This window comes from Geotrypetes seraphini, chromosome 17, assembly GCF_902459505.1.
Source record: "Geotrypetes seraphini chromosome 17, aGeoSer1.1, whole genome shotgun sequence".
Taxonomy (NCBI): Eukaryota; Metazoa; Chordata; class Amphibia; order Gymnophiona; family Dermophiidae; genus Geotrypetes; species Geotrypetes seraphini.
In genome coordinates, this window is record NC_047100.1 from 8,531,049 (window position 1) to 8,547,339 (window position 16,291).

At 41.6% G+C, this 16,291-nt stretch overlaps 1 protein-coding gene across 5 annotated transcripts in view; it reads left to right on the plus strand.

The window, feature by feature from the left end:
* CFAP92 (cilia and flagella associated protein 92 (putative)) overlaps positions 1–16,291 on the plus strand; it is a 103,445-nt gene that overhangs the window by 35,423 nt on the left and 51,731 nt on the right. For all 5 annotated transcript variants that reach the window (XM_033926645.1, XM_033926644.1, XM_033926649.1 and 2 more), the window contains one exon: positions 5,249–5,374. In XM_033926645.1, the coding sequence (XP_033782536.1) occupies positions 5,249–5,374 (126 nt within the window). The remainder of the gene's footprint in view (positions 1–5,248; positions 5,375–16,291) is intronic.

The window sequence follows — 16,291 nt, forward strand, 5'->3', positions numbered from 1 at the left end:
TAGTCTACCATTCAAAGCAATTTTGGAACTCTCTTTCTGGAATGGCCATCAGAGTTGTCATCATATTACCCTGAATGTCATCAAAATGTCTTTCTTTCAAGATTTCCTTTTATTGGGGGCCAGATCAGGTGAGTAGGGAGGGTGTTCCAATACAGCTATTTGTTTACTGGCTAAAAGCTCCCTCACAGACAGTGCCGTGTGAGCTGGTAAATTGTCGTGTTGCAAGAGCCATGTGGGACCATTTTTGCACACACCTTTCTCATGCCAAGATTTTCAGTTAAGATTTTCCTAACTGTTTCTCTATCGATGTTTACTTGGTCTGCTATGCTTCTCACAGTTGGCCAACGATTTTGACGCACAATTCGACAATTTTTTACAATGTTTTCATCAGTTCTGCTCATTATTGGCTTCCTTGACCTCTCCATCAGTGATGCTTTCTCTCCCTTAAGAAAAATGTTTAATCCATTTGCACACTGCCATTTTCTTCATGGCATTATCACTATAAACTTGGACTAATATGTCCCTGATTTCACTTCCTCTCTTGCCAAGTTTAACAAGAAATTTAATGTCGTTTGCTCTAATTCAAGCTCTGACATTCTCGTGACGGCACACAAAAACACACAATAATAATGAATGCCACTCAGCAAGTCACTGCCACACATCGACACGAACACAGCTGTGAGACACTTGATATACCAAGGTTATGAAACCTTACTGAGCTGTTTGTAGTGCTGCCAACGTAAGCACACGGTGGCAAATTCATTAACTTAGGGCTCCTTTTATGAAGTGCACTAGCATTTTTAGTGCACACATAGGATTAGCACGCGCTATAGCGCACGCTAGGCCAAAAAACTACCGCCTGCTTAAAAATTTAGATACTTCTCTCGCCCTAATCTTTTTCTTCTTAAGGAAGATATGCTTCAGATAGCTAGTGAACCTTCTAAGGGATCATTCTGTGTGGAAACTGCTCTGTTTTGAGTTTCAGAAAGTTTGGCTGGCATTAGGAGTTCTGATTTAAAACAGAAAGCTTTATATTCAGCTGTTCCACTTTGTATCAACTTTAAAAACTTTGGTGTAAATGTTGTGACTGGGTCAACCCAGCATGTTGAAAGCGCATCATGCCTGATACAATTTTCTTTATACAAAACAGGTGGTTTTTCAAAGGATATTCTGATGGCAAATTTTCAATAATTTACCACATGCACGAGAACCAGAAGCAGTAAATCCTGAAGTGCACACAAAAACTGGACAGCTCTGTACAGGCTAAATTCAGTGCCCAATTCAGTAGTAATAGACCCACCCTTTAGGGGTTGATTATGTTGTATGGCTGCTCTAACCAGTTCTGGAAAAGCAGTTCCTTCTTATATAGTTGATAGTAACATTCATCCAGATCTAGATGTGCCTTCAAGTTGGCTCCTGGCAACCACATAATTCAGGCCCTCCCCAATGATTTTCTTGCCATGATAGTGGAATGGTTTACCATTGACTTCTCCTGAGGCATGGAGGGTTAAATGACTTACCCAAGGCAACAAGGAGCTACCATGAGAATGGAACCTGGGCCTTTTGGTTCCCAGCTCATTGCTCTAACCATTAGGCTACTTCTCTTTGCCAAAGATCACATACACAATAGACCAAGGGTGCCCACACTTTTTTTGGCTTGTGAGCAACTTTTAAAATGACCAAGTCAAAATGATCTATCAACAATAAAAATACTAAACATATACCCCCTCTTTTTCTACGATGCGCTAGCCAATTTATGTGCGCTAAGTGCTAATATGCCCATTATATTCTATGGACGCGTTAGCATTTAGTGCGCGCTAAATTGGCTAGCACGCCTTAGTGTATATATATATATTTATTTATATATGGGGGTATATATTTATTTATTTATTTATATATTTATGGGGGTATATTTATTTATTTATTTATTTATATATGGGGGTATATATTTATTTTTATTTATTTATTCACTTTTCTATACCATACTCCCAAGGAGTTCAGAATGGTTTACATGAGTTTATTCAGGTACTATATATCGAGTGCATCTCTTCTGTCCTCCAGACCTTGTTCCATTCCCCAGCCAACATCTCTCTCTGTCCCTCCAGGAGTCCAATTTTTCTTCCTCTCTTCTCCACCCCTATTAGCAACATGTCTCCCTCTCTCTCCCTCTTCTGTTATGATCTTGCATCTCTCTGTTCTTCCTTGGGGTCTCTCCCCCTCTGTCTCTTCTGTCTGCACTGCCCATAGTCCAACATCTGCCCCTCTCTCTTCTGCCTCCCCTTTGGTTCAGATTTCTCCCTCTCTCTATCTTCCTTCTGGTAACATTTTGAGTCCTCCCACCTTTGGTCCAGGTCTATTGCCTCTCTCACTCTCTTTGTCTTCCTCCTCCCTAGGGCCTGGCACCTCTCTCTCCTCAGTTCATGATCTGCCCTGTCCCCCCCCCCCTCTCTTTTGGTTCAAGGCTGCTTTCCTGCCCCTCCTCAAGGTCCTTTTGTCTCCCCCCCCTTGATTCAGCATCTCTAGGGCAACCCTCATCCTCACGTCGGCAGTCTTACCCCGACATGCAGGGCCTTACCTCTGCTGCTTCTCTCAGACTGGATCATCGAGCTGCTTCCCACAGACTGGATACCTCACCTCTGTTCTTCCCTCTGGGCCTAACTACCACAAGTTCAAAGTAATTACAGCAGCCTGCAGAGCGAACATAGCAGGATGCCATTGGCGGCAAAGAAAGCAAATAGAGTGTTGGGCATGATAAAGAAGGGAATCACGAGTAGATCAGAGAGGGTCATAATGCCGCTTTATAGAGCAATGGTCAGACCCCACTTGGAATACTGCATCCAACATTAGTCTCCCAACCTAAAGAAGGATATAAAACTGCTGGAGAGGGTGCAGAGACGAGCAACAAAACTTGTAAAAGGTATGGAGAAACTGGAATACGAGGATCGACTTAAGAGACTGGGATTGTTCTCCCTTGAGAAAAGGAGACTGTGAGGGATAATGATCGAGACCTTTAAAATACTGAAAGGAATCGACAAAATAGAGCAGAAAAAACTATTTACATTGTCCAATTTGAAAGGACAAGAGGACACGGAATGAAGCTAAGGGGGGACAAGTTCAGGACTAATATCAGGAAGTTCTGCTTCACTCAGAGAATGGTTGACATCTGGAATGCTCTCCCAGAGGAGGTTATTGCGGAATCAACTGTCCTAGGATTCAAAAGCAAACTAGATGCACATCTCCTTACGAGAGGCATAGAAGGATATGGGTGACTAAAAATTATGCCAGGTGTACACCTGGCAGGGCCTCCACATGTGCGGGTCGCCGGACTTGAAGGACCGAAGTTCCGGAGATGGCGCTTCTTATATTCTTATGTTCAAATAGTCCATAAATAGCTGCTATAGTCACTGGTCAAAAGTACTCCACTTTCTGCTAAAGTACATTTTTACTAATGTCCACAAAAAACACATGAAAGTGAAAATGCAAAGTGAATCACAAGCAAAATTCCTAAGAGCAAACAGTCCCAAAATGATAGAAGATTCCATACTCAATGATACTTAGCGTAACATTGAGAGTCCAGCTGCTTTAATTACACTGCAACTTCAAAAGCAGCCCGACAGCGGTCCTGTTTCACAAAATGCTATTTCAAAGGAAGTTGTTCAAAAGGTTTGGAAATCCATATCAGAAAAGAAATCACTCCAGAGGCTCGGAAGTCAGAACTGACCTTCAAGGCAATTTCCTTACAATACTGTATATATTGCAGTATTTGAATTTTCTGTGATTTATATATAGTTTGTTTCTTTGTAGAATTTGGTTAAAAAGAAGCATTCCTACAAGTCTGTGTAAGGTGTTTTAGTGGAGCCTACAATGACGCACGTGCATTCCTGTTTTCAAATGTACATGTGGTATTTTGCTCCCATTCAGTTCCTCTCCTCCCCTCCACTCATACCAAGATCTGATGTAAGGCATGCAGACTTCACAGCGATTAGATTTAAAAAAAAAAAAAAAAGTATGGATGGTTTGAAAACTGACTGCAAAATCCATAGTCCTCATGTTTGCCTATAGATTGCAAACAGTGTGGGCTAGGCAAAGTTGTGCCCATAATCAATCATGGAGACATCAGCAAGTAAATATGTGAACAAGGCTTTTAGGGTGAGGGGAACCCCCACCCCCATAACATAAAGAATAGCCATATTGGGTTAGACCAATGGTCCATCGAACCCAGTATCCTGTTTCTACAGTGGTAGAAATCCAAATACTGTAGTAGCAACATTCCATGCTACTGATTAGAGAATGACACAGGGACAGATTTGTCTCTGTCCCTGCATAAACTCAATTTCCCCATCCTGCCCCTGCGAGTTTTGTTGCTGCCCCATTCCTGTAAGCTCTTCCTTAGCCACACAGCCTTGAACACTTATGATTTTAAAGTGTTTGAGGCTTGTGCAGATGAGGACAGAGGTTGCAAGAATGGTACAGGACAGGAAAAGAGCTCTCTGGGATGGGAACCGGGAAAATGAGTTCCTGCAGGGACAGGGAAAAATTTGTCCCCGTGTCATTCTGTACTACCGATCCCAGGGCAAGCGGCTATTTCTTCTAATAAAGAATGGACACACAGTAGATGTAAGAACATGCAATGTGTACAGAATAGTACAAGGTAATGGTTAGAACAGAGAACTTGGCTAATACTGACTTCAGCAAATTTCTTGTATAAGCTGACAAGTCACTTTACATTTCTGTACCTCAGCTGGCTCAACTGCATTGGTTTTTTTTACTTATCTTACACCTGATTCCTTTCCTTGTGTTCTTTCCATTTGTGCTTTCTATTTTAAATAATGTAGTTCTACTAGTTTCCTCTTATTCCAGTTTGTCTGTTGGGCTTGTCAAGTCTATATGACAACCTAAAACGTAGTGTTCTGTATTTATAAATATATGTACTTTTTAACCTTTGGATGTGCACCGCCTTGAAATTTGATTTGGCGGTATAACAAAATTTTAATAAAACTTGAAACTATAAGGTTCTTTCTACCAAGCTCATCTTTCATATACTATGCAGACTTTCAAATGTTTCTAAAATCATACAGTGTGCCTTGACAGCTGGTTTCATTTTTATGTATATAAGGTCGGGGTTTTTTTTGGGTTTTTTTTTAAATAAATGTAATCACAACCCCTCACATCACTGAGACAAAATCCAGAGACAATTACCTACAGTGCTGTTCCTGTTTATTCTTAAAATAGATTGTTCTGTTCACAGGAAGAAACAAAAGCTCAAGTGTCAATGAAAATGTTGCTGTGCAAGAAAGAAATGAGATCCCAAAAGCAGCAGGCGAGAAGGAAGGAAGAGTAGCTTTAAAGCTGGATTTCGTGCCCCTCCTTGCAGGTATGTTTCTGGTCTAAGCTTAAAATAGCAGACAGGGAATAAATACCATTTTATCCCAGCAGCAGTGCATTAAAACCAAACAAGATATGTGGTTAAAGAGACAAGTTGTATTAAGTTAATCTTTGTTGGACTGTACCATCTGGTTTGAAAGTAACTTCCTATGGGAGTAGCCCGATTTGAGCATATCTCTCCTATTTTGAAGAGATTGCATTGGTCGCCCATAGCATTCCGCATTAAATTCAAGTTTTTAAAACTCATACATCAGGGTTTTTGTGATTCTCTACCATAGGGCCGGCGTTAGAGGGGAGCCAACAGGGCAGTTGCCCTGGGCCCCACAGCTACAGGAGGGCCCCCGACTGCCTGGTGAAATAGTAAGCTTCTCTTCCTTCGACTCATTTACTGCTCTCTCTCTCTCTCTCTTCCACTGCTGCTGAAGCCTGTAAACAAATTTAACGCAGTGTGTGTGCCGCTGCCGGATTCCCTCCTCCATCAACAAAATGGGAAGTTACGTCATGGTTAGTTACTGAGACCCATACTTCTCCATTATCCTTTATTTTCTTGAAAATTCCCTGCAGTGGGATTTTGATGTATATTTAAGAACCATTAGTTTCCTATTGCCTTCAGTATCATAATGACAAAAACAAAAATCATCACCCTTGGATCATCCTTCCAGAACTCCCCTCCCAATAACCCCCTTTATACCCCTTCCCCCGACATCGACTCAACCCCTGCAGACATGTTCTGGAACCACTTCGAATCCCCCAGTTGCTTCCAGTTTCTATGACTCTACAATAAATATGCCAATTCCTACTGCTGCCTAGACAACTGCCCACCCATCATCTGAAATCATCCCCCACACCCTTGATTTCACAACAGATGACCAGTGGCGAATTTTCAACTGATCTCAGTCACATCCTCCTCACGCTCATCCTGAAGAACCACAAAGACCCCATATCTTCTGCCTCCAACTACAGACCAATAGCCAACATTCCTCTCTACCAAACTGATGGAAGGACTGATAAACACCACCCTGACAAACTACCTGGAAAACTTCCCAACACTACATGAACACCAATCAGGATTCCGCACTCACCACAGCACAGAAACCACCTTAGCCTCCATAGTGGACCACATCTCTCACACTGGGAATCAAGTGCTAATTCTCCAATTCGATCTGAGCAGCACATTCCACCTGGTGGACCATGAAATACTTATGAACTGTCTAGATGTCATAGGTATCTCAGGCCACGTGCTCAACTGGTTCAAAGGCTTCCTAAAAAACCGATCATGCCAAGTCATCAGCGAACAATCCCACTCACAATTATGGACTAACTCCTGTAGCGTCCCCCAGGGTTCTCCCCTCTTCTCCCACACTCTTCAGTCTATACATGTCTTCACCAGGCCATAAACTCTCGACACTGAACCTCAAATCCTACATATATGCGGATGACATCACAATCATTATCCCCATCTCCACCCAATCAACAGAAACTAGACTATTCATCTCATCAGTCATAGACCAGGTAACACACTGGACAAAAAACTTCAAGCTTAAACTAAACCCAGAAAATGCCAAATTCTTTATGTCCTCCCCAACAAGCAAAACCGTTGAACCCTCAATCAACCTAAACAGAACAACTTTCCCCATCAATCCTACAATAAAAATCCTAGGATTCACCCTTGACCAACATCTGTCACTGGACGCCCATACCAACATCTTAATCAAGAAATGCTTTAACACACTATGGAAACTATGCACACTAAAACCTTTCTTCGACTTCACATCATTTAGATTACTAGTACAATCCCTCATCCTAGGATTTCTAGATTACTACAATATCATCTACCTAGGCTCCCATAAAAAAACCATCAAGAAGCTGAGGATAATCCAAAACACAGCGGTACAACTGATCTTTGGCCTCAAAAAATCCAACCATATCACCCCTTACTTCAAGAAACTTCACTGGCTACCAATAAAAGCCAGAATCATCTTCAAATTCAGCTGCATATGCTACAAAACATTATTCGGCACAGCCCCCACCTACCTCCTGAGTCACTTCACCTTACAGGATAAACCCCGCCTATCCTGCAAAACTTTACTATTCACATTCCCGACTCCAAGGGAACGTCACTACAAGAAATTCTTCAATAGGACACTATCCTTTCAAGCAGGAATCTGGCCCTAAGTGGCCTCCTCCGAAACGCTCTGACTACCTCTCATTCAGAAAAGCACTAAAAACCTACTTATTCGACAAATTTACTTGATAGTATAAATCCCGGTCTTCTCTCTTCCTGCATGCACTTCAGCGCATATGCTATATCTCCCTAAAAATGTGCTAAATTTGTAATGTTCTAATGATGTGCTGTTATGCAGTAACCTCTAACTGTATGCTCTCGCTTTAATTTAACGCAGCTATCACTAAGCTGTAATCTCTGTATGTTCTCACTCCAAATTAATGCATGCCATTTCTCACTGTAATCTCAATGTACTCCTCTATTTTTGTACACCGTCTAGAACTGAAAAGGTATGACGGGATGTAAATAAAGCTAAATAAATTTAATTAATTAATTAAAATTACTTTAAAGCACTATGATGTGTAGTGCTAGAGCAAATATAGGAATCTTTGAAGCATGGGGACTGGAAGAGGAAGCTTTTGCAGCATGGATATTTGAGATGAGCAGTTCATCCACAGGGTTTAAATGGCCCATACTGAGTGGTTGGCATTCCTTTAAGCAGGTTATAAATAAGATTTGAATGACCGGCTGAAGAATTGCTGCATAGCAAGTGTGAGAGATAAGAATTAATTACCCACAGGGTTTGGATACCAATATAGGGGTGGTTAGTGTCTCTTTAAGCACAATTTGAGTAGTGAACTGAGAGACTGCTGCACGGCAAGTGCATGGTCAGCTAACTATGGATGAATGAGAGCGGCATAGCAAAAGTAGGAAGTACTTCTGCCTGGTAATTCAGGAACCCCAAAGTCATTCGGTTTGTGGATCTGCTGGTGAAACCATTTTTTGAATTCGAGACGCAGAAGATTATTGACAAAGCCAGCTGAGCGAAACGGGGATGACCCTGTAGGATCTGCAGGTGTTTTTGAAGAATTGGCTTGCGGCATGAAAAAAAAAAAAACACCACGGGAAAGAATCGTTGAATGAATGACAGAGCAAGGCTCATTCTTACAGCAGTTAAGTGAACTTTAATATCCGTTGCTGTTGCTTGGTGGTACAGTGGATAACTTATGCAGTGCTATTGTTTACATTTTTGAACTTTCAGAATATCATGGCTTTAAATGATTCTTATGCTTTGGTGCCTAAGCAGAATCAGAAAAGTTTTGAAAAGAACTATTGGGAGATTTTTTGGCCCATAAAGCTGATCTGAGGCCTTTTCTCTCCCAATATTATTATTTCTGGCTCTGTATGTGGATGTATGCTTGTGTCTGAAAGATTAAAGATACAGTAGTGTCACTGGGCTAGGGGGATCTAGCTGGGAAAGCTAGTCTATATATGAGTTAGAAAAGGATAAATGGTATTGTAAACTGACTCATTCTCCAGAATAAAGCGTGATTTCAACTACCCCAACATTGACTGGATAAATGCTGTTTTGGGGAGTGCTAGGGAGGTAACATTCCTAGATGTCATAAATGACTGCTTCTTGGAGCAACTGGTCCAGGAACTGACAAGAGGAGGAGCTATTTTAGATTTGGTCCTTAATGGAATGCAGGACATAGTACAGGAGGGCCCGCTGGGAAACAATTATCATAACATGATCAAATTTGAACTGATAACTGGAGTGACGTCGCTATAGAAATCTACTGTAGCAGCATTTAATTTTCACAAGGGCAACTACAATAAAATGAGGAAAATGGTGAAAAAGAAGCTAAAAGGGTCTGTGGCAAAGTGTAAACCAGACTTGGATGTTGTTCAAATATACCATCGTGGAAGTGCAGACCAGATGGAAGGGAGTGGGAGACCCACGCAGTGCCACATACCCCCAACAAGTGGTTCATGTACCCCTAAGGGTATGCATACCGCATCTTGAGAAACTATGGCTTAGGAGGAACAGTGGTAATAGAATGAAGGTGAAAGAGAGTAGACTCAGGAGTAATCGAAGGAAAGATTTCTTTGTTAATAAAGGTGGAAAGAAGAGAAAATGAGAGCCGGCATGGTTTGAAGGCAAAGTGAAAGAGGCTATTACAGCCAAGAAAACATCCTTTAAAGCAGTGGTTCCCAACCCTGTCCTGGAGGAACACCAGGCCAATTGGGTTTTCAGGCTAGCCCTAATGAATATGCATGAAGCAAATTTGCATGCCTATCACTTCCATCATATGCAAATCTCTCTCATGCATGTTCATTAGGGCTAGCCTGAAAACCCGATTGGCCTGGTGTTCCTCCAGGACAGGGTTGGGAATCACTGCTTTAAAGAATGGAAAAAGGATCCCAATGAAGAAAATAAGAAGAGACATAAGCAGTGGCAAGTTAGATGCAAAGCATTAATAAAGAAAGCTAAACAAGAATATGGAAAACAATTTGCCAAAGAAGCAAAAACTCATAGTAACAATTTTTTTAGGTACATCAAAAGCAGAAAACCTGAGAAGGAATCCATGGGATGATCAAGGAGTAAAAGATGCACTCAGGGAGGATAAAGCCATTTCGGACAGACTGAATTAATTCTTTGCTTCTGTCTTTACAGAAGAAGATATAAGAAATGGTTTTCAAGGGTGATGAGGATGATAAAGGGGATGGAACTCCTCTTGTATGAGGAAAGACTAGAAAGGTTAGTGCTCTTCAGCTTGGAAAAGAGACAGCTAAGGGGAGATATGATTGAAGTCTACAAAATCCTGAGTGGTGTAGAATGGGTACAAGTGGATCGATCTTTTACTGCATCAAGATTTACAAAGACTAGGGGACACTCAATGAAGTTACAGGGAAATACTTTTAAAACCAATAGGAGGAAATATTTTTTCACTTAGAGAATAGTTAAGCTCTGGAACATATTTCCAGAGGGTGTGGTAAGAGCAGCTAACGTAGCTTGTTTTAAAAAAGGTTTGGACAAATTCCTGGAGGAAAAGTCCATAGTCTGCTGTTGAGACTGACATGGAACGGTAGTATGGAATGTTGCTACTATTTGGGTGTGTGCCAGGTACTTGTGACTTGGATTGGCCTCTGCAAAGATGGGATACTGGGTTAGATGGACCATTAGTCTGACCCAGTAAGGTTATTCTTATGTCCTTATGTTCTTAATTCTCCCTTTCTGTTCCCTCCCTCATATGTCCCAAGTTAACGTCCCCTTCCTCCCTCCATTCTGTGTCCCATATTCATGCCCTTTCCTTCCTTCTGTGTCTCGAGTTCGTGCCCCCCTCCTTGCTTTCCAGCCTTTGTCCCAAATTTGTGCTACTTTCCCCCTCTCCTTTCGTCCCACAATCATGTCCCCTCTCTCCCTTACTTGCCATACACGCTCCCTTCTGGGCTGTTCAGCTGGGCTGCTCTTTTCTCCCTTAAGCTGCATAGGGACGCAGGCAGTGGCTCTTGCACACTGCACGTGGCTGACCCACAAGTCTTCCCTCCGACGTCAGCTCTGACATTGGAGGCAAGCCTTCCAGGTCGGCTTCAGTGGAAGGGAGAATGTAGAAAGGAGGGCATGGGATCCCCCGGTGTCAGTGGCTTCGGTGGAGGAGGACAGGCAGGAAAGAGGGCATGGGATCCCTTGTGGCAGCGGCCATTAAGGAGGAAGGGGGCAGGAGACCTGCTCGCTGCCGCAAACCCCCAACAAATGGCTGACATACCCCAAAGGGTATACATACCGTGTCTTGAGAATCTATGGCTTAGGGGGAACAGTGGTAATAGAATGAGGGTGAAAGAGGATAGACTCAGGAGTAATCGAATCAAAGATTTATTTACCGAAATGGTGATGGATGCACGGAACAATCTCTTAGTAAAGCTGGTGAAAACAAGGACAGTGTCAAATAAATACAAGAATAGATGATCTCTGAGGGAAAGGAAGGGATTGTAGAATTAAGTAGTTAGTGTGAATGTGCAGATTGGATATGCTATATGGTTTTTATCTGCAGCCATTTTCTCTGTTTGTGATTTCTGACCTGAGCTATTGTGCGTAATTTCTGTGAACAGACTGAGAAAGGTTCTGTGGTCGTTTTGAAATGAAGCGGATCTAGCAACTGTTTAGTATTGCACACAAGTCCTAGTCAACTGTTGCAATGGGAAGTTAAAATTATGTGAAAATCTGTTCTCCAACAGACCATTAACTTTATCTGTTTTATAACAGTCTAAATCAAAATTGTCATTGAAAAAAGTGTATTACATATGAATTTCAAATAGCACCGAAGAGAAGTGTACCTTGATAATTACTGCTGTGATTGTAGATTTCAAAGCAATATAATGAAGGCATTGTAAGTCATGGCAGCAGACCATGAAATTTTGTCTACTTTAACCATATGAGATACCTGGTTTCTATCATGAATATCAACTGGCTTTGATAGATCTTATAGTTGTTTTCAAACCTTTTTTTTCCATTGGGACTTTTGCTACCATTTCCTTCCCCTTTGGCAGTCCCTGTTGCTTCTCTCATACTCCAGCTTACCGAATACGACACTATGGGCTCCTTTTACTAAGGTGCGCTAGCGGTTTTAGCGCATGCTACACGCTAACGCCTCCATAGAGCATGCGTTAGTATTTTTCATGTAGCGTGGGGTTAGCGGCACCCTAAAATCTTTAGCACACCCTAAAAACGCTAGCGCACCTTAGCGGCCTTCGACTTGGTGGATCACGAAAAATTGCTACAATGTTTAGACGCAATTGGCATCGGAGGCGAGGTACTCGACTGGTTCCGAGGATTCCTCACAACCCGCACATATCAAGTACGCTTCAACTGCAACCTCTCTAAAACATGGAGAAACCCATCAGGCGTTCCACAGGGGTCCCCACTATCCCCACTACTCTTCAACGTCTATACATCTTCACTAGGCATGCAGCTGGCCCGGCGGGATATAAAAGTATTCAGTTATGCGGATGACTTTACAATCATTATCCTGTTCATCATGTCTCCCTCTGAAATCACCCCCACAGCAACAGAAGCGCTAAACCTGATGGAACAATGGACCACAGAATTCAGACTGAAGCTCAATTCAGATAAAACTAAATTCTTTATAGCCTCGCCACACCCACATATCATGACAAAATCAATACACATTAACAATCTTAACTACCCCATTCAACCAACAATGAAGGTTCTGGGGGTATTACTGGACCAAGGTCTAACTATGAAAGACCATGTGGACTCCCTAGTCAGAAAAGGGTTTTTTACTCTCTGGAAACTTAGGTCCATTAGAGCATACTTCGACGCCTCAGCATTCAGAATTCTAGTACAATCCCTAATACTAAGCCACCTTGACTATTGCAATATTACCCATCTGGCCATCCCCCGGAAGCAAATGCAGAGACTTCAACTGATACAAAATGCAACAGTCAGGTTGATTTTCGGGCTGCAGAAGTCCGATCACATAACCCCTTCCTACCGACTCCGGCACTGGCTGCCAATGGAGGCACGTACGAAGTTCAAGCTGGGATGTCTCTGCTTCAAGGTATTATCTGGCCTAGCCCCTAAATACATAACAGACCTCTTCTCATTCTCAACCAACAGACATGAGAGAAGAACACACCTGAAATTCGTTTCCCCACCGGCTAGAGGATGCAAATATAAGAGATACCATCAACAACTTCTATCGTATCAAGCAGCCTTATGGGGCAAAGACTTAGAAAAACTAATTACACACACAAACAACTATGGTGAATTTAGAAAACACCTAAAAACATTCCTGTTCTCGAAATACCTAGGTAACGATTCAGGACAATAGCCCCCTTCGTAATCCCACCCAGATCTGATCTTGTAAACTGTTAACCTCTGATCTCTAACTATGAATGCTCCACTCAATTTATGGAATTTCTCTAATTCATTGTAAATCGCACGGAACTTCAGTATATAAACTGTTGCTATTATTATCACTGTTGTTACTATCAGATGTTCTCAGCTATACTCTGTAAGTCGCTGTCTGTACAGTTTCTCTTCATTGTGAACTGCCTAGAAGTCGCAAGATTGTTGGCGGTATATAAGAATAAAGTTATTATTATTATTATTATTATTATTAAAAGGAGCCCAATATTGCAAGGATGGTTTCTTTGAAAATAGCACTGTATCATTCCTAGGGTCATATTTATGAAACATTTGTCTATAGATATAAGGAACTGAAACCTCTGTTACTGAGCTCTGTGTCTTATCGTCAGTTTCGAAAGCAATTGAAGACACATTTGTTTGCTAACTAATAAAATCTTTCTAATCTATATAATTAAAAAAAAAAATTTGTTAACCACATTGAACTTACCGGTTATGCGGTATAGAAGTGATTTGTCATGTTATAAAATGAGGAAAAAAAGCATATAATACTAGTATATCATATCATTTTGAGAACTTGAGCAAACTGTCATGTCCCTGGTGCAGGGGACCTCAACCCATTTCTCTGGACATACCCAGCCAGTCTGGTTTTCAAAATAACCACAATGAATTTTTATGAGATAAATTTGCATGCACTGCCTTCCTTGTATACAAACCTATTTCATGCATATTTATTGAGGTTATCTTGGGTGGGTCCTAAGGTCCCCCGCACTAGAGGAGATGCGCTAGAAATTCTGATACCTCAGTCTGGAAAATAAGTTTTAGAGCAAAGGTTTGTGATATAAAATTGGAGGAGTTAGTCTTAGGCCTTAAATCTATAAACTGCACCTAACTCGTAGGCGCTGTTAAGTGCAGTCATCAATCATCCACTAAGTGCGCTGGTAAGGTAAGTGCACCCCATTTAGACCAGGGTTTTCTTTTGTAAAGGAGTGTTCCTAAAGTTAGGTACCTACCTATGCCTAAGTCAAACCGTGCCCCAAATCAGCTCAGAATCCACCCATAGCCATGCTTACTTTCTGGCAGGTGCCTACCTTAAAATGGTAGGTGCCTACCAAGTTAGGCGCCAACCAGATAATTTTATTAAATAATTTTTAATTGTTTTTTAATGGTCCTTTCAATTATCAGCACTGATTAAGCCTAATTGAATAATTAAGTTAGGTGCCTAGATCAGCTAGTCGTGCCGATCTAGGCACCTAACTTTAGGTGCCAAAAAGATTGTTAGGTTCTTATAGATGGGGAAGTGAAAATTTAAGCCAAAACAGGGACAGAATTAAAGAAGACATTAGGCAAGCAAATGTTAGTGGAAAATGAGGGTAAACTTGGAGATAAAGTGACACCCCCCCCCCCCCAAACCCTTGCAAAGCCTTATAATAGCAGTGGTAGAAAAAAAAGGAACCAATAGACCTGACAAGCTGGATCTTCCAACAGTTTATTTACTTCTCTGTAACGTTAGATATGTATTTATTAAAATGTAAAATAGTGAAATGAGAATTGCCAGATATCTTACAAAATGCTGTGTGGTCCAGCTTCACACTTCAAAGGAAAGCAAAAATGATTGATCTAAGAATGCAGTGTTGCTTTCATGAGATGCATATGTACACATGGTATTTGGTTTAACTGTAAACATAAGCTATCCTTGGGTTTCCTTTACTGAGCATCTTTTGCATAGACATAAAATAGGAAACCTTTAGTAAATTGTTCCCAGGGGGGCGGATCTATAGTTGACAGACACATGTTTTTATGGAATCAGCCTAATATATGGGATATGTGGATGGATAGGGATAGGTGTCCGTCTAAGGTTACTCCTAGGCTGCGTACTTGATCTGTTGCCCTTAGTAGAGTGGAGTCCCATGATAGTGTTGGGCGTGTGTATTTGGTGTTTTTTTTCCTGATCCATAAGAGTTCGGTCTTAGAGGCGTTCAGTTGTAGTTTGTTGTTTGTCATCCAGGTTTTCATGTCAGAGAGGCAGTGTTGGAGGTTAGCAATTTGGGACGATCGGTTTTCGCCTAGAGGGAGGAGCAGCTGGATGTCATCGGCATAGGAGTGGATTTTAATGTTGTACTTCTGCGCTATATCAATGACAGGTCTGATGTAGAGGTTGAATAGGAGGGGGGATAGAAGGGCGCCTTGGGGAACGCCATATTTGATAGGTTTGGGGTTAGATTTGTGCGTCCCTAGTAGGACAGTTTGGGTCCTTTGGTGGAGGAAGGAGGTGAACCATTGGAAGCTCAACCAGAATTCAGTGAAAACAGTTGTATGTCATGTTTATTTGACTTTGGGATTCCAAGGCCATCACTTCCCTAACAAAACTGATGTGAAATAGTCATATTAGTTTAAAACATGTAATGTTATGGTAGTTATAGAAAGGGAAATTTTTATAACCTTTTTCTGTCGATAAAATATCGACGCTGTTACCGCCACAGCCAGCACTAAAAACACTAGTGCAGTTTTGTAAAAAGGGGGATACTGTGTTACCCATGAAGGGGGCAAGTCATAAAATGAAAGCAGGCACCTATGTTCTTTTATAGAATACTGGTGAATAGATCAGATACATGCTTAAATTTTAGGTGGGTGCACTGTAGTGGAAGAGCAACCTGATGGTTGGAGCAGTGGGCTGAGAATGAGAGGAGCCCAGTTCAAATCCCACTGAAGCTCCTTCTGATCATGGGAGTCACTTACCTCCATATTCTAGAAGAGTCACCAAAATTTGGGCATGGATCCCAGATCTGTGCACAGACTAATTAGTAAGTCATTAACAATTGATGTTCAAAATGAATAACATCATCCAATGCAGGATAACAACACTCTCATTTTCCCAGTAATCCTCCATGAGCCACCTACATTATGCTATAGAAAACAAGAGAATAGAAGCAAAGCTCCCCTCTCCTCCTACCCCCTCCCCACCCTGAGACAGCCAATACATCCCAAAGAATGGGAAATGTTCTTCATTT